At 37.7% G+C, this 19,000-nt stretch overlaps 2 protein-coding genes across 3 annotated transcripts; both read left to right on the top strand.

Annotated features, from left to right (window-relative positions):
* Positions 1 to 2,281: 2,281 nt before the first annotated feature.
* LOC116773627 (uncharacterized) lies at positions 2,282 to 17,224 on the top strand. Of its 2 annotated transcripts, XM_032666114.2 has the most exons (10): positions 2,282 to 2,437; positions 5,155 to 6,630; positions 6,731 to 6,892; positions 7,001 to 7,196; positions 12,548 to 12,779; positions 13,897 to 14,024; positions 14,973 to 15,106; positions 15,373 to 15,454; positions 15,751 to 15,787; positions 16,510 to 17,224. In XM_032666114.2, the coding sequence occupies exons 1-9, from the start codon at positions 2,386 to 2,388 to the stop codon at positions 15,767 to 15,769; spliced, it is 2,481 nt and encodes an 826-aa protein (XP_032522005.2). In that variant the 5' UTR covers positions 2,282 to 2,385; the 3' UTR covers positions 15,770 to 15,787; positions 16,510 to 17,224. The 2 variants fall into 2 exon arrangements, with proteins under 2 accessions (XP_032522005.2, XP_032522004.2); XM_032666113.2 differs by lacking the exon at positions 15,751 to 15,787.
* LOC116773628 (uncharacterized) lies at positions 8,826 to 10,375 on the top strand. Its single transcript, XM_032666115.2, has one exon. The coding sequence runs from the start codon at positions 8,926 to 8,928 to the stop codon at positions 9,448 to 9,450; it is 525 nt and encodes a 174-aa protein (XP_032522006.2). The 5' UTR covers positions 8,826 to 8,925; the 3' UTR covers positions 9,451 to 10,375.
* Positions 17,225 to 19,000: the final 1,776 nt, after the last annotated feature.

Genomic DNA, 19,000 nt, shown 5'->3' with positions numbered 1-19,000 from the left:
GACTTCAATAAACTTACAAATAATAACTAGGACCCATGAATCCTGCTCCACGTTTAGAATTCAGATAATTTCACAGAACTTGCTCAGTTCTGTTCTGTTTTCCTTATTTTTGTAACTGTTTGATGAACTTTGCAGTAAATGTTGTAAACTGATAAACTCTGACCCTAATTCTAGATTAAGATATTGTATACCTACTGAATTTATTTTCATATACAACGAGTTATAACGAGAGGAGTCATGACTTAAACTAGTTTGGCGTCGGGAAGTGACGACCCCATCGCCCACCGGGTAACCGGTGCAATCAGTCACGGGGGGGAGGATCTTGACCTCCTTGTGGGGTTTTGGTCCAGGGCTGGGGGTCAGCCCATGGAGGAGGCGGCCGTCCGCGGCTGCCGTGTTTGGCGTCGGGAAGTGACGACCCCATCCCCCACAGGGTAACCGGTGCAATCAGTCACGGGAGGGGAGGACCTTGACCTCCTTGTGGGGTCTTGGTCCAGGGCTGGGGGTCAGCCCATGGAGGAGGCGGCCGTCCGCGGCTGCCGCGTTCGGCGTCGGGACGTGACGACCCCATCGCCCACCGGGTAACCGGTGTAATCAGTCACGAGGGGGGGGTTCGCCGCTGAATGCGGTGAACGGAAACTCGGGCCTCTTCGGAGTTCCCGGTCGCTTGATGCCCGGTCTCCGCTCTGTTTGCCGTTGGACGCTTGCACTCGGCGGTGGGTGGTTGGAGACTGGCCGCGTGGGCTTGGGTGGGAGGGGTAAGGGGTTAACCCTCTCGCGATTAAGCAAGCCCGCCAGGCGGGGGGACGCTCCTTGTCACGTGGAGTGAGCCCTCGGGGTAGGCGGCCGTTCGCGGCCTGCCGCCAGATCGTCGCGGATGCATGCCTTGAGCGATTCCCGCGTCGATCCACCAGGCGGTGAGGAGAGTGACCGCTGGTGTTTTAGTGGGTAGCATGGGCCCTTCTGGCCCGTGAATCCCACATAAGATCTTCCGTCTCCCCTAGACGGAGGGGTAGGTATAAAACCTTTCACCGCGTTAACAAAAAAAAAAAATGACTTAAACTAGGTTATTTATTCTGTGAACTAATTTAATTTGGTTTCTTATCTTGGTTCTTCTGATTGACTTGTCTTTATTCATAACCATTCCTGTAACTTAATGGTATTTCTCGAGGGAAATGTCTCAGTTTATCATATTCAACTGCTAGACTTCTACAATCTTTAGATTTTTAACAATTTTAACTTTAATTTCATATTCAAAGTCTTATATTTTTGACAATAACTACTAATTAACTTTCTCAAACCGCTTTCTTTTATCCCCACAATAGTTCCAGGCTCCAGGAGTTGAAGGTATTTCGCTACAAGTATCTTCGGCGTCAGAAGCACTCAAAGTGCGGACACTTTAATACGTTGATGTATATTATATTGTTTGAAGCCATCTTCCATGATAAACTCTGTGAACTCCATGGGTCACCGTTCACCTCACTTCCTCACCTCATGCCTATGCAACTCTTATTAAAATCAGGTTCTTTTTGAAACTAGCGTCACCTGTTGGAAAGGGAATGTGAACATACTGATAGTTGAACATTCCAGAATATAGATGGCACTAGTGTGACCAACAACAGACATGGTTGGTTTTTTTACTTCGTATGTTTGAAATTTCAATTTTTAAATTTGAATGTGTTTTTGAGTTTTGATTTACATTTTTCGGGTTATATTATCTAATAAACAACCTGACATGCCTTCTGGTCTCTCTATAATGTTTGTTCCTTGACCAAACACTAGTTAATCGACTCCTGGATCTTGATTCTATGACACGACAGGATAAACCTTTGAAATTTTGTACTGAAAAGGAAAAACATGCAAGTGCAATTTTTCAAAGAAATACTAATAATAATTTTAAATGAACTAACAATTGATAGTATTAATGTTAAAAAATTTCAATAAATAAAAAAAAGTATATTCTCTGTAAGATATCTATCATAAATACTTTTTTAGATTATCCCTCAAGTATGCTATTAATGATTTTTTAACATTTCATTTAGTATTGCTTGTAAGGAAAGGTGAATAAATGTAATATTAGTCAAGGAACTGAAATGAAACTTCGAATGATTACCAACTTTTAAATTATAAAAAAAGTTTATAATACAATACCATGATCAGCGCCATCTACCGGCGGTTTATAATTGTTAAAGCGCCATCTGTCGGCGAAGGATCGTCACTATGACCAAAAGCCAATCCCGGTGTCGTGTAAGTGTTATGTTGTGTGATGTCCCTCCACCCTCCACCCTCGACCCTCGGTCGTCAGTCGTCAGTCGTCAGTGTATACCGCAGCCCCTTGTGAGTGGTCGTGCGTGTGTGGAGTGCGCCGGCGCAGGTTGACACACTATGTTCAAAACTTCTATATCTTTGGCTCTCGTGGCCGTCGTGTTGAGTGTCGGTAAGCTATTTATACATCACATTTAAGTATGTTGTGTTGTCTTACTCGTGTAAGTGTTAAGGGTTGACGGATGAAGGAGGGGTCCACGTCTTTGTTCAGTTTTCATCGTGTTCCCTGATCACATATCATTCACGTCTATTTCACAACACGTACCTTAATTCACAGTGATGATAGGTTGTACGTCACTACGCTCGTTATCTCGTATCCAAAGTTTATCTCACACAACATATATAATGCACATGTTGTATATGTTATTATTAAATACTTAGAGAGATATGTTAAACCTATCGGCTATTACTTTACATTCTGAAGTCGCGGGAACACAATGAAGGGTCTCAAATGAACATGAGTACAACCAGCCGACGCTGGTGCGCTGATGCGACACGGATTACAACGAGTTCCGTATACAGTGTAGTAAACAAATTAAAAATTTGTGAATGTTTCATGACTGGTCATAACTATCAGTTCTCATTATTTTCCTTGTTCAGTCACATTTAAAGCGCGTTTAATCTTAATTAATATTCTGAATTGTTTACGTATCTGTCAACTGTTCAACGCTAATGTAGAATGTTGATGCTTCAATTTCTTACAAACATATTGTCATATATTTTTCAAATGAAAAACTTTAGTAATTCAGTTTTTCCTCGTCGATGTCATTAGATTTTTATCCAACATCTGGAACAGTACAACAAGTCCAGACGTCCCCGGATGCTGGAAGGTCATATAGATCCTGTTATAGTAAACAGCTTTATTTGTCACTTGAGATGATAGTTCATATTCTGTTTCAAAGTCGCTCTGCAACTTTCGGAGCCTCTCTCGATCCTTAAAACACTATTTAAGGTGTATGTTACCTGAATATTATCATTTATTTCGTGCATGATATATTTTATCAACATAAAACTCTTCTCCGGTGTGTTTCATTAGACATTAAAGTCTCTCGAGTCTCGTCGAGGCGAGATCCACTGCCTCATACTATGTATATCGCACGGTTCCACACAAATATAAATTTTATGACGTTATTAAAGTCGTGTAACAGACAGGCAGATAGTCAGCCAGTCTGTGTGTCTGTGTGTCTGTGTGTGTCAGTGTGGGATGTGTTGTATACAAACATGACCTTCAGAGATATTGTTGCAGATTTAGTTCAAGCTTTTTATTTTTAATCTTACTTTTTATATACTTACTGAACCAAATCAATACACAGCGATTTAGTCATTTCTTGTTCAATAATAATTCTTGTACGGAACCCATCAACTCCAAGTCGAATCTCAAACTCTTCATTCTGTAATATATTCATATTTTAATTTAGTAAAATTTCATTTACGATGCTTCGTCTTTATCACATGTTCATTATATATATATATTATTTATTTAAAATTTTAATCTACATGAGGAGGCAGTGTCTTCTAGTATACTTTAAAATCATTGACACTCACGCGACTGACGACTGACGTCAAGCGACAACTTCATGCACGTCACTGGAGGAAAAGCTTGCACCATCTATAGTAATAACTTACTGTGGGGTGACTTACAGTTCCTAAGAGAAGTATTACTTTAAGAACATTACATGAGACATCAGAGTTCAGTCCGTCCGATTACTAAAACTAGTCATTAAAGAGTATGAAACTATAATTTGTAACGTTTATATTGTGTGTTCAATAAAGATGCTCTGGAGCTGTGATGATTGCGCCACGTCACTTACAGCTCCTATGAAACTAGGTCTGAGATTACGTTCAGTGTTAAATTTAGTGTTACAATGATTATATATTACTCTGAGATCGCTCACTACTAACACTGACTTCTCAGTCGTATGATTTTCTTTGCTTTTTTGCTAGCATCTTGATGACTCTCTCCGAGTATTTCTTTTCTACTATATACAAACCATCTCCTGCGTCTCCGGTTCTGGTCCGCCTCCACTCGTATGTTTGTTTCATTTTATTCTCACATTATACAACGCTTGTTATCTCCATCTGAACTCACCTCCGCCGTGGTCTCTCATATACCTTCACTATGTAATTCTATCCCGTATCCAGTATCCAGTCGTATAGACATTGTGTCTTATAGTCACGTCCATTACGATTTAGTACATTTATTAATTTACGTGTTTGAAGATTTTCTGTTTTAATTTTTATTATTGAACTCTCGAGCGGTATAATTATATTTTCTTATCATCGATGTGTTGATAAAATGTTTTATAACTGACACGCGTAGTCAATAATATTTCTATGAAATATTAAAACAACTCAAAGATAATCAAAATATCTCAGACTGATAATATTCTAAAATTTTTACATCGCAATACAAATACGTAAAAGCCTTTGAAAGATATTTCTATACACTTAAATGTTACGAATACCTTTCTCATGTGTGTCACGTTGAACATGCGCATATAACTAATACTTATCATCTCACAGCTCCTGGGTGGTGTTGTGAGCTCCGACTGCGCAGTGATCTCTGCTTGATCTTTTTAATATACTTTATATTCATGAAATTGTTAACTGAGCTTTTGATTGTTTCCCCAGGACTTATTTATTTCTTTTGTAAAATGACTAAATGAAGAAATAAGTTTAGTATTATTATCTTAAAGTTAGATACACAAAATGATGAGTTACGAGTTTTGAGTTCGATTATATATTTTCCTACTGAGAGCCTGACTAATAAAATCTTTGAACGTGTCAATTGCGTTACAATCATCAGCATGCTATGTTCCTTTGTTTCAGTTTTAGCTGATGACAGTGACCAGAAGGAGACCTGGTATGATGATTACTACTTAGGAGACCTTGACGATAAAGAGATCTTTCAGCCTTTTACATCGCTACATAGAAGTACTATATCAGATGGTAATGAAGACCTACCAGCTGAAATTAAAGACACCGATGATCTCTCCTCGGATATAAATGAATACAACGAAGAAAAGAAATTCGAGGATGAACTGAAAAGGTACGTGATTGACAGGAAAAGTGACGCTCAGGATGATAGTGGCTTTGATGACTACCAGTTCGAAGATAATAGATTTGGTGACGATAACTCATACGGTGATGATCAAAGTGATGAATTTAATCCACTTCTAAATAAAGAGTTACAAGTTGAGACTGACAAAGAAAAACATGTCGAAGCATCGACTGAACTGCTAAATGATTTATCAAAAACAAATAAGAGTACAGATAAAGATATTCTAGAGGAGACGAAATCAATTTTAAGTGAAGAGACGATAAACGATTTCGCTCATGATAAAACATTTGGAGCGAATGTTGTAAATGATACTGAAAGCGGGCATATATTAGAGGAGACCAGAAAAATTATAAACGAAAATTATGGATCAATAGAAGACAATATCGACAAAGATGGTGGTGAAGAATCGATCAGAGATTCTGAAACTGAAGAAGATCATAGGACAATGATAACAACATCCGAAGAAGGAGGAGAGAGAGAGGAAAAAGGAGACACCATCGATACAGCTTATAGTGATATAATGCACGATTTGAACAGACTCCATGGAACATGGAAAAAATTAAACGAAGTTGGCGATGACGTTGATGATAACGATTACAGTGAAAGTGAGGAACAACAGGAAATGGACGGAGACTACGAAGAAATTGGTGATTCAGAACTTGAGAGAATATTTGAAAATAGTTCCCACAATGAACAAGAGAACGTGGAAGCTTCTGATGAAATACTCTCTGACGAGACATCTGCAAGTCATGCAAACACTTATAAACCTCTGCCCTACATAAACGATGCGTTAGTGGCGAGCGATGTAGACAGAAGCTTACCAAAGAGTACTAACGATAGCAGTAATAGTAACAGTGCTAGCAGCACAGAGGAGTCAAGTGTCACGGAGAGCTCCAAGGCTTCTGGAACCACTGAGTCCATGTCTACAACCGAAGCAGTGGAAACAACATTAAAATCAGAAATGAATGAAATGTCGATTGCCGAGGAGGACGCCGCCATCTTGAAGTTTACTGAAGTCAATCCCTCGATACTAGATGTCACATCGAGTGATATCATTAATGCAACTAACGTTTGGCTGACAGTGAACGGTTCCGTGGAAGTGACGTCACCCGACTATCCCTCTCCGTACCCCACGAATAATACCGTGGACTGGATGTTCCAAGGAGCCGGCCAAGGAATAGAATTAAATATAACGGAATTCTCCGTCAACGGTTACCTCGGGGACTACCTGTTGGTTAAACCAGGTAATGCTCTAATGAGAGTCTTTTCTTGATTTCTTGTTTATATGATCCCCACCATTTTTCCTAATACCTTTATGAACGTTATGATATGATCCCGGTGCAGGTGGAGTGGACTCGTCGGGTTCTTCGGGCCTCATCTTCACCTACTCGCTACGGACCGAGCGTCGCTACAGGTTCTTGGACGTCGATAAGATGTTCGTGCGTTTCGTGGCCAAACCTGGAAACCAGTTATTCAGAGGGTTCAAGTTCAGCGCCCGTATGGTCGGTGAGGATATTAATTGTACTTTGATATCTCGTCTGTTAAATTCTTTATAATAAACCTGGTCTTGAGTGACTTCATTGTAAATTTATAATTATTTTCTTTCACTTCCAGTCGATCGACCAGAGTCGATACCTGAACCCGAGGAGGACGTTCCCGCTCCCGTGTCTCCGGCCACCATCACTGTCAACCTGGGCGGGATCTCACTCCAGGATTTCCATGGGGTCGAAGAACAGTTCCGTCGGATCATCGCCGACATGGCCACCTTGTATATCAACACCAACGACATCGACGCTGGACTCAACGCTACGTGAGTATTCGCTATTTTAAATCCTCACACGCCAAATGAGTCGAGTGCCTATTTACGATCACAATTATTTATATTTGAAATTTAAATGTCTGTGTGTCGCTTTAACTACACAGAGTTCACAGTTCAACATGAACGACTCGCATCATTACAATGAAGAATTAGTTCATTGTATCAGATACAATATATACTTGGAGCCTAAAAACTCGTTAAAATATACCGATTCTTTTATACGTTATGTATATATCTTGAATGTCCTTTCTCTTTAGTCACACCTGTAAATAACGTTTTTCTATCTTTTGATAATACGAGTGTTTTTAACTTTTTATTATATACTCGTATATTGTACAGCAGAAACGTTTTAGTGTTGTAAAAAGGCTAAGATAACTTTTATATACATATATTGAATTATAATATTATCTCTGTTGTTATTTGTCAAAGACGTTATTTATTATAGAATTGATAAGCAAGTGATATGAACAAACAACTGTATATATAATATTTCTAGACAAAACATCTAGGTAGTAGCTATAAGAAACTAAATTTATGAGATAACTTAAACCGTATACTTCAATATATTCTTATGAAGCAAAAATTTTCAAAACATGCAAATATATTTAATAATACAAATGTATATCTAGTAGTGTCAATATATGTTGATATTAAAGGAAAGAAATCATGTAATTAGTTTTAAAAAAAGCGTTTCAATGATGTTAATGTAGTGCTTTTCTTTCTTCATATTTTTTTTTGTTATCTGATGTATGATATCTAGAGCGACATCAATACGCAGAAGACCAACAACTTTACGGCTCATTTGTCCTCATTGTCGTAAATATATTGTTTTCCGTGTTCAAGTTACTTGCAAACTTTTACAATTTTCTTCAATAATAATATATCTGTAATGAACTATAACTGGAGATATGCCTGGAGTCTGAACGAAACTCTGCATTATCAGATACCATACATAACATTTCGGTGTGTAAAGCGCGTGCGCGGTGAACATGCGCGCTGTAAAACGTCATGTCTATTTTAGTAGCAAGCTTTCGCTCGGAACGAGCTCACAGTGCCACGCTTTAAATTCAAACACACGGTCTTTAGTTTACAATAATCGGATTCCATAAAACCACGCTAATAAATGTAACTTTCATAAACAAAACCGCTATTAAACATGGCTCTCGCGCTCATTCTTACGATAATAACCTCTAAAATCTATAAACAGAAGTGCTAAAATGCAGCAATGCGCCAAAACATCAATGTCAGTATTCCCTAATGCCAAATAACCCAGTGTGAAATTATCGAAATGGAGCCCCTTATAGACAGGAACAACTTCGCAGTAAGTGCTATAGTAACCGTGGCCATGCAGATACTATTCTTCACCATCGCTTCTTTGTCTCAGAGTGATAAAGTAACAGATTTTACTGGAGGTGCTAATTTTATTATTATAGCGTTATTAACATTCTTCCTCGGCCAAGGTGGGAACACTCTCAAAAACTATGACAGTAGGCAACTGATGGTCACCGCGTTCATATGCGTGTGGGGCGTGAGGCTGTCGGGGTACCTCATATACAGGATCTATCACATCGGCAGAGACAAGCAGTTCGAGGATCGTAAGAGCAACACTCTGAGGTTCGCCGTCTTTTATACTTTCCAAGCTGTGTGGGTGTACGTGGTCAGTTTGCCAGTCATCATTATAAACTCACCGCATCACTCCTACCCCAAGGCGCCGAAGACGATGACGACGTTAGACTCGGCCGGAGCTGGTGTTTTCGTCATCGGATTGTTGATCGAAACTTATGCAGATTTACAAAAATTTGCATTCAGACAGGAACCAGCCAATCAAGGAAGATGGTGCAACGACGGCCTCTGGGGATTATCACGACATCCCAATTATTTTGGTGAGGTCGTTCTCTGGTGGGGCATATTCATAATATCATTGAACATCATAGAAGGCGTCGAATACATTGCTGTGTTGTCACCATTGTTCACGACAGCAATAATATTGTTTTTATCTGGTATACCGTTACTAGAAAGATCAGCGGACGAAAAGTACAGAGATAACCCAGACTATCTATACTATAAAGCGTCGACGTCCCCCTTCATACCGATACCGCCCGCTATCTACGTCGAGGTGCCGAGGTTCCTGAAATGTATCTTGTGCTGTGAGTTCCCCATCTACGACTCCACCGGCGACGAGTTCCCCGCGCCTACCATCGTCACCGAGACCACGAGCATATCGATGGTGCAGTCGCAGACATAGCTAACAAACGCCGCACGCGACTGCGCTGCGGCCAAAGAGTCCAACAATCCCAAGAGCCTAAACTGTCAAAAACAATTGTGATACACGGCCGAGGAGACACCTCAAAAGAAATTGCCAAATTCGTTGCCACTGAAACAAAACAATACTTTAGATATGAATCGTTATAATGTATACATGGAGAATTTAAAGCGTAGCAGAAACGTCGCGTTAGGACTATTAGATGATACGAAAGATATTATAGAAGGAGGCTCGGGGGAGAGCCCCGTCACTAACATTAGGTTAAGGTCCCCGAACGGAGACGTTAAGGCTTTAAGTGCACCTAGTTCAAGTAGACCGGACAAGAGACCGGCGGAATATGTGAAGTACGGCAAGATAACCTTCAACACCACGGCAATATTACATCACTATCCGCAGAGGCAGAGCGACCACTGTAGCGTCCACGCTGCCGAGAACAGAGCTGATAGCAAGCAGACATCTGACGAAGTCGAGCCAGATAACAACAATGAGGTCCAGTCCGACTCCCGACGCACTGAAGTAGACGTTAAGAAAACTAAACTTAATGATAATAATAATGATACGACTAAGATGAAGTGCGCCAAGCTTGATACATATTTATTAAAAACACCCGTCAAATTCGCTGAAGAGAAGCTTGTATGAGATTTAGCCAAATATTTTCATTTTGATATAAAAGTCTCTTGAAATCGGCTTTTGCTGCCCATTGGAGTGAAATGAAACATATCGGAGTATAAAATGTAAATAACCTCAAAAGACTGGTTCAACCTGCGTACATTCATGTGGTCGGCTGAAAACCTGCGAGATACGCTCTTATCATAAGATTCCCGAGCAACTTAAATCCTCTCCTGTCGAGTCGAAGATAAACTGTACAAATAAATTTTAGCAAATATAGTGGAATCCGTCTCAAACATTCTCTTCCTATAAAGTATAATGTAATCGTTAGAAGACTTGTAAATAATATATTTAGATTTAAAACAACGGAAAGCCGGCCCCGGCGTCCGGTGAGTGACTTGTGTTTACTATATTGATAATACTTTGACTATAAGTTTGAATGTTTTGTGTGTTTGATAGTGAGATCGCCGTTCGTATCATAATCATGAAATACGTCACTTCTTTAAAAGTAATTCTAGCAAAACTTTAATCAAAAATAAGAATGAAATCATTAAAAATATACAAAATTTAAATCCAATAGGTACTTTTTAACGAACGACGACAGTTATCGAACTTATGTAGTGAGGAGTCGTCGGAGGCTCCTCAGTATCACTTCCCCGCCTCACTTCGCTCGTTTCCCGCGAACTCTATCTTCGTTACAAGTGCTAGTATTTCCTCCACATCTATTAATACACACACCTTCGTGAATCCAATTAGCTTCACACTCTTCTTTGTTTGCAAACAACAGTGAGAGCTGTGAAAATAAAACTCAATTTAAAATAACACCTGTTCTTACATTTTTAGTACTTGGCATTATAATAATATTATCAGACTAACCTTTTCCCGTGACTCGGTTCACTCGTCACGTTGACACCTTCGTTGTTAGCGATAAAGGATTATTATCTTTATAAAAAAATTCCAAAAATCAAACATAATGATCTCATACGTACTTTATTCAAACAATAATTAATTATTTTTGATATGAAATTTAGTGATGGCTTGTAATTAATTTAAGAAAAAAAATTATAATAACAGTAGTTCAATAGATCGAATCAAGTTCTATTTTCTTGTTCTTGTATTATGAAATTCTTTATAACATTTTCTCTCTCTCTCTCTCTCTTACTTACCATTTCCGTTTGTATTGAAGACCTATCGAAGCTTATTTTTTTAACTGTTTCTGTTGATTTTGAAGGTCAAACCATCCCGTCGCCTTTTAGTTATTTCTATTGTTATTTATGAAAGTAATGATTAACATATATTTGAGCATTTTATAAGGAACCGTCAATAAATCTAGCTCGGTGTGAGACGGTCGGCCGGGATATTCTTTGAATTGGTTATTTGCCAACACGAGTTGACGCTATTACATACTAGCGACGAAGAAACGAGACGTAGTACATGTTGGCTGTTGTGACATCACCTTTCTTTATAAACTTTAAAAATATGTCCCACCACGTGAGAGTCACAGAAGAGTGAAGAGAGTGAAGAGATGTGAATATTCATGAGGTATATGAACTGCTTGCCACTATAATGTTTGTTGGCGCTTACAGAATATATTGTTTAAATAAAGAAAATCAAATTTTACTAACAATAAGAGCCTTTTATAAATGTCGCATCTAACTATCAGAGTGCACGTTTTTATTTAAACGGAACTATTTGAAGAGAGCTGTACTTTCTGTTATCATTTATTGTGCGAAGTATCGAATTAGGAACGAAGATTAGATTGTAAGACACACACGTGATAAGAGAGATGCCGATTGAAAGATTTTATATATTTATATTACTTATCATCTATTTATAAGCCACATACATATCTCACCAGGTGCTTTATTATGTTCTTTTATAAACATTCGCCCATTCCAATGTTTCTTGTAAAATATAGACAGTCGTATTTAGCCGTAACTCGTAAGGGTCCACTCGAGGCCCATTAATACTTGAAATAATATTTACATATAGAAAAAATTTACATTTGAATAAAGATTATATATTTTTTATAAAAGTTGTTGAAGATAACTTGTAAATTATGGTTCATTAAATGATATCCGTGAAGTACGTTTGGCTTTAAACATAAAGATGGAAACATTTTGGCAATGAAGTAACCAATTCAAATGACTGGAAATAAGCCAAGTGTTGTCGGAAACGAAGCGAACCGCCGTAAACCCTTGACGGCCGTTTAACAAAACACGAGATGCATATTGCAGCATATTATATTCTCTACTCTGTTTGTTTGAAAGCACTTCCACTACATTACTTTGAAATTCATTTTACATATTTATAAAATTCGAATATTTCCTTAAATCAATGCAGTTAAAGAGCATAGAGGTGTGTTGCGATTTTGACTTCGTCTCTACTCCCTCACAGTATATCTGACGCCGGATTGTAACACTACTTAACCTCTTGAAACTGTCACTATATATATATAATACTATTTCAGACGAGAGATCACACAAATAACAAGAAAAGCGTTCTGTTACCACAAGTGGCCGAAGTTCGAGCTCTGTACTGAAGTTAGTTTCGGAGTTCCGCTGGTGTATGACGAGGCGAGGAGAGAAAACATGACCGAGGAGGAGAGGAACAGGTTTAGTGAACACGATCTGACTGACATGTGGACCTCCTACTCACAGAGAGACCCCTTCGCCGCGAGACTTAGGAACTTGGGGATTGCGGTAACGTATAAAGATTATCTTTTTAATGTATACACTTTTCTAGCTGATTACTTGGATTGAAATTAAAATTTATTGTTGAAAGTTTCACTAATATTCAGAGACAAGACGACCTCTGAGAATCAATTAAATGTATTATCCTGTATAAGCTAAGTATATATTCTACTATAGTTGAATGACGTCATGTTTTGGTTTGTCTGACGTCATCCCGGTGGAACTATGACCGGTCGTTCCGTCGTGCCAACTCCGTCTTCTGTTCATCTCAAAAAGCGCTCTGCAAATTAAAGACACAATAGTGTGTAAGTAGCACTCGGCCGCGGCGATGACGTCTGACGTCTGACGTCTGACGTCTGACTGCGGCACTTTTAGCCGCGTCTTCTGATATTGTTTCTGCGGTCTGAGTTTCTTTCAATGGTTTTTTTTTTAATAAAACTTGTCTTTTGTTTTTGCTGTTTTAGTGCGATTCGTTTCGTCTTATGTAACTTATTTATTTCGCCTTTCGTTGTATTGAACGCTGGTGACGACGTTTTTATAATATTTGCAGTATAATTCCAGGTTATCAATATCTTTATTAGTTTACCGCCGGTGTTATCGAGGCTCGCTCTATATGATATTCAAATGTGATACGTCGGTAGCAGAATTTCTTAGAAATTACGAATCTTGGATGAAAACTCAAAACTCGAGATTACAGCTTTGTATAGATATGTGATGATGATGAATGGACTGTGAAATACAGAGGATAGCGTGTAGTCCGGATAGACACCAGACTCATGCGGAACGAAGTTTGTAGTATATATGATTCAGATATTTTTTATTAGATCTTTTGATACCTGGCGCCCGGAGCTTACAGTATATTGTAACGACCGACTTTTACCGGATGTCGAAGTCTCCTTTATATCATTTGTAGTATAAAGATCTATGTCGTACGTTCGAGAATCCCCTGCCTCCGGAGACCGCTGCCGTCAATATTTCTCCCCCATAACAATCAGAATATTAACATCAAATAAGTTTCTTATTTTATTATTTTTTGTAGATTTCTTTACAACATGTCTCAGCGTCAAAAGCTGCGTGTCTGTGTTATTAGTAATTTTATATGAATAAGACCATATTATTGTTGTAGGAGTATCAAATCCCCGATGACAAAGGTGTCCTGGCCTTGTGGCTGGTGGTGGCCGCCGGGGTTGTGATCTCTGCAGCGCTGCTGGCGCTTGCGCTGTGGCGTTTCAGCTGTTTCGAAGACTACACCCGGTAAGGAGGATTTAATACGCAACGATTAGATGTTCATTATTGAAAACGACGAAACAGAGAGGCCCGCGTCGGCTTCACATCGGACTGAATCATTTGGTTTTAAAACAACACACTAGTCTCTTTCAAAGCACAATACATTATATGTGCATTTTGTACATAAAAAGAAATAAAAATGAAATAACATAAGTACAATCTTTTCCGTTGTATGTTTTGCATTAGAGTTGCTACGAATAGTGAATCGGCCGACTACCGAATATTCTGCAATGAAAGAAACTTGAATGAAAATGATAAGACATTTGAAATACACGAAAGTTTCTGGAACTGCTTTGAGGAAGTCGCCCCTGATAATAATTGAAATAGTAATACTGTGGCAAATGAGAAAGATTTTTATGTGAAAACAACTCGCCTAGAGAGGAAAGCTGATCTTTCCAGTTGGTGGTCAGCAAATGAAAACCTATGGAAAGTTGCCAAAGTTTATTTTTCTTCTCCCGGGAGTAGCGTGGATAGAGAGAGGTTGTTTTCTGACTCTGGTGTCGTTTACATGAAAAGCGTAATCGCTTGCTGCCATCAAATGCTGAAAAGCTTGTTTTATCCATCACAACTTACCGCTGATGAATTCTTCTTATTAAAAAATTGTAATTTGGTAATAATTCGATATGAATAAATAATTAGATTTGGTTTGCGGTATTCAGCCAAATACCGAACACCAAAAAAAGTGGTCGAATATGCCGAATACGGAATAGTAGCCGAATGTTCGTGGCAACTCTATTTTGCATTATTATTTACATTGAATATATTATATAAATGCATTATTCTTCAGTAATATATTCGTCAGCTCCCGGCTCGAATGACTTTTCACATCTCCTATAAGTCTCCTGGGTATAGATGTTTACCCTGCATGTTACATTTGTTGATGTTTCATTCATATCTGTAATGTATATTTTGCAGGATGCCGGTGTACGGAGACACGGACAGTCTGAACGAGAAGCGAACCCTGGACCTGTATCCTACTCCTCACCAGACCCTGCCGCCACTCTTCGAGACGGACTACAAGTGGTCGGAGGACTTCCACGGTAACAAAGGTAACGAACAGTCCAGGTTCGTGACATATAAAAAGATATATTGATGTCTCGAGTGTAAATTTTGCCTTAAAATATAATTTATCAAACGCAACACACAGCTGTCCTAACAGAGAGGCGACAAAGACTCCGTCTAACTAACTCGTTTCCGTCTCATCTCTTTGTCGCGAATACAAAGACTATCTTAATAATGTATGTTACTCACTATGTAGGTGTAGTTGTAGTTGTATGTATTATCTTTATATCAACATATATTCTTGAACCTCCAGTCGACGCCGGGTTCGCCAACTCCAGCTTCCTCTCAGACGGCGTGTTCGACCCCCGCGCCGAGCGACCCGCCGCCCGGGACAGGTGAGAGCCGCGAGATTACCGCATATTACCGATCATTACTCGCTATTACTGAACAGTTCTATTAACTATCGTTTTTAATAACAAGTTTTATGGTTTTTGACATTATTAATCCTCCTTAATACGACTCTAAGTAAAGGTTTCCCCACTGCTCTTCTCCGCTGTCTCTCTCTCTGAATCCTCCCGATATCTCTCTCCGTGTCGGTCGTCACTAGCAGTCGCCCACCTCCACTGAGTCCCCTGGACCGGTCTCAGCCTCATCAATCTCTCATGACTTCATCATCTCGATATCATTTCAGGAGCACAACTGACGTGTGACCGCTGTTTGTCTCGTGGGTATGATCTCTCCTCTCTCTGTCATCTCTCATCTCTTCGTGTACTTTGTATTTCTTTCATTGCTTTATTTCTGCTGTTTCATGTGTCTGTTCTCATCACTAACACACCCATGGAATGTTATTAACTCATTAAGAGTGTAACACATGACATGAACACTATCTATACTCGCGATTATTATACGTTACTTATCGTTAAAATAGTCTATTTAATGATGTTGATTTATAAAAGGTCTTCATGTAAAAATACTCAGTTGTCTTTTATTAAATTTAAGTGAAATTGCATAATCTTTTTGTTTGTTTTTTTTTGTACCAAATAAATAATAAATTTCCGACTTCATTTATTTTATGAAGCGGTCGCTGGCAAAATTTTGTTTGTTTGACATCATATAATAAATAAAGGCAAGAAAATGATATCTGGAATTATGTTTTAAAAAATAATTTATATTCATTGTAACATTACATTATTATAGATAAAATCTTATAAATAATTGGAAAACTGAACACATTTGGGGCTTATCATATTTTGTAATGTTCCGCTATAAAAAGTGCCATCTGTCGTCAAAGTTTGTTTTACTGTTGTTATGATCAACGCCATCTGTTATTGTAAACATGAATCGTCCTTTCCCTAATTTTATTTATTAATTGTCAGCTTTCTTATCATTACTATTTGTGATATTTCGTTAGTAATTACTCAAAATTAACGTTTTTGCTTGTAAATTTCAGGAACTACAGTTTCAGTCCTCGTGACGTGTACGACATCTGAGAAGATAGTTAATCTTATGATATGTAATATTATTGTGATTTTATGATTGTTGTCGTGTATGAATGTCTCTCTTATATTTAACATTATCAAATACTAATCGAACGACGAGTTCGATCCTATTTACACCAAGCCATTGTCTAGAATTAGATTTCTCCTCTAGAAGAATATAGTTTATGTATAAAAATATCTTTATCGCTTGTTAAGAACATAAAACTATATTTAAATAGGTATATTATATAAAGTTATATACAAATTTAGCCATTATTTATATCACATACATTATAACGTACATATATCAACGTCAGAACAAATACTCTTATGAGATCCATCCTTCAAGGAAGCTTACTTCCTACTCGAGGTGCAAGGTTTGATCGATTCAATGTAATTCAATATAATATAATAAATATTTACTTTCCACTAAAACAAGAAAAGAACAGAAAGAGATATTTATACACGTTCAGAGTACACGAGACAAGTTGTGTGTTATAAGTGTATAATGTATAATGTATAATTATAATTTATACATTATCAAACATAGTAATACTACTCAGTATACTTAAATGTTGTTGTGATTTTATAAAATAAATAATAAATTTTAACATTTGTTGTAAATTATTTTTTAATTTAATTTTTTTTTTATTAATTACTTTATCAATAAACGGTTGTGTTTTTCTACTTTTGGTTTCCTTTTTTTATTCCAAGCTTGTTTGTTTTTATGATTGTCGTCGTATAGTTAGTCCTCTTCCTTGCCTCGGTGTATAACCCACGCCTGTGCTTCTTGTGCTGCAGAGCCAGATGACGCCGTGACACCTTCACAACACATCACTAGGACTTGTTTCTGTTTCTATATCTTCTCCTCGCTTCATGACGTGAACTCATTTCTCGTTACTCTCTTTAATACACGCATCTCATGTTATGTTGTCTGTTATTTATTTTATACAAAACTATGAACTAGAACTTAAAACTAATAAACCTCATTGGATATTTTAACAGTTTGTGTTTTATTCATTCGTTCCTCTGTTTCTCTCTGGAAACAAACAAACTTATGAGGAAAGTTCCGTTGGAATGTAACTGGTATTAATAACTCTCTTTTTGTAAGATCAGATAATATTTTATGTAATGTTGTAACCTTTTAAGTATTTTGATGGTCGTTTTCGTGTAGGTTAAAAACTTAAATGTATTCGATTTGTTCTGCTTCTAATTGAATCGGTGTCGCTGTCTTTTGACGCCAGCAGCTCCAGATTCATCAAATCCGCTTTCCTCTCGGGGTGTGTTCTGTATATTATTGATTTTGTATTCTCGAAAGATATTTTCAAAAAGTTGTGGATTGATTCAACTTGTCTTGTCTTGTTTATTCTTGGCAATTAAACTTTTTAAGGCCTCGTTGTGGTTCGTATGTATCCATGACCCTACAACAAGTCACTATTGGTGACTCCGCAGTGTCCCGTCTTGATGTAGCGAAGGTGAAGGTAGTTTTAATGTGTTGGAGACTTTAGACTACCCCCCAGTCTTTATAGCGCTTGTCAGACACCTCACTAAGGAGGAGGGTTTGAGACCCTTTCTCAAAGCGGAAGTCTTTTTCTCTCATGCTTTTTATTTGTTATCAAAAATATTAAAATTTATTCAGTTATAGACAATCTTATTTTAAGTTCTTACTTAGTTTTTGAGGGTATTATTAAGAACATTTAGCTCGCTCCTCTGTCTCTCGCCATCACAATGTATAACGGGAACGTTGAATAATTGAAGGGTAAAGTTGTATTCTTAAAATATTTGATTACGTTCTATTTGGAAGTGTGTTGTCGCAGCGACGGACCTCACTAGTCGTTACAGTAAGTTGTTAATGATCAATGAACTTATAAAGTTGTATATTTCTCATTAAAGATAATTTATTTTTAACTTGTGTTTTTAATAAAAGATTTCTTTATATAAATTTAATATCTGATCAATCATCAATAAGGACAATGCTATCATGATGATTTAGTGTAGGGTTTTATTAAACCACATTTTTGTGGAGTCCCTTTAGGTGCAGACGCTGACTAGAAATGTTACAGGCGAGTAAATTAAACGAAGTAATCTAACATCACAATACATTTAGTCGTGCTTATTTGTTCTGTACGATATGAAAATACTTTTTTTTCTTATATAGTGTGTTGTGAGAACTCGAGAGCAACGAACTGTTCACTAAAACTGTTTACATTCACAACTGAACTATAACAATGATATTAAGACGTGTCTCATCGCTGGACGTACGATGTTTCTTTGTTTTACAATGACACAAAATAATAAAAAAATAGTTATTTTGCATCAACTTTTACAGGGTGTTCCATATCAAGGCGATTTATTGTATTTAATGCTCAACTAAACGACAATATAAAACACTATGTACGAGTCTATTCTGGATATATTTGTTATTTTTCCTATGATTCTACTTTCTCTCACAAGTCACAAGTC

Source organism: Danaus plexippus (assembly GCF_018135715.1).
Source record: "Danaus plexippus chromosome 22 unlocalized genomic scaffold, MEX_DaPlex mxdp_27, whole genome shotgun sequence".
NCBI classification, from domain to species: domain Eukaryota; kingdom Metazoa; phylum Arthropoda; class Insecta; order Lepidoptera; family Nymphalidae; genus Danaus; species Danaus plexippus.
Note: the sequence above shows the minus strand (reverse complement) of the source record. Positions and strands in the feature narration are given on the sequence as shown.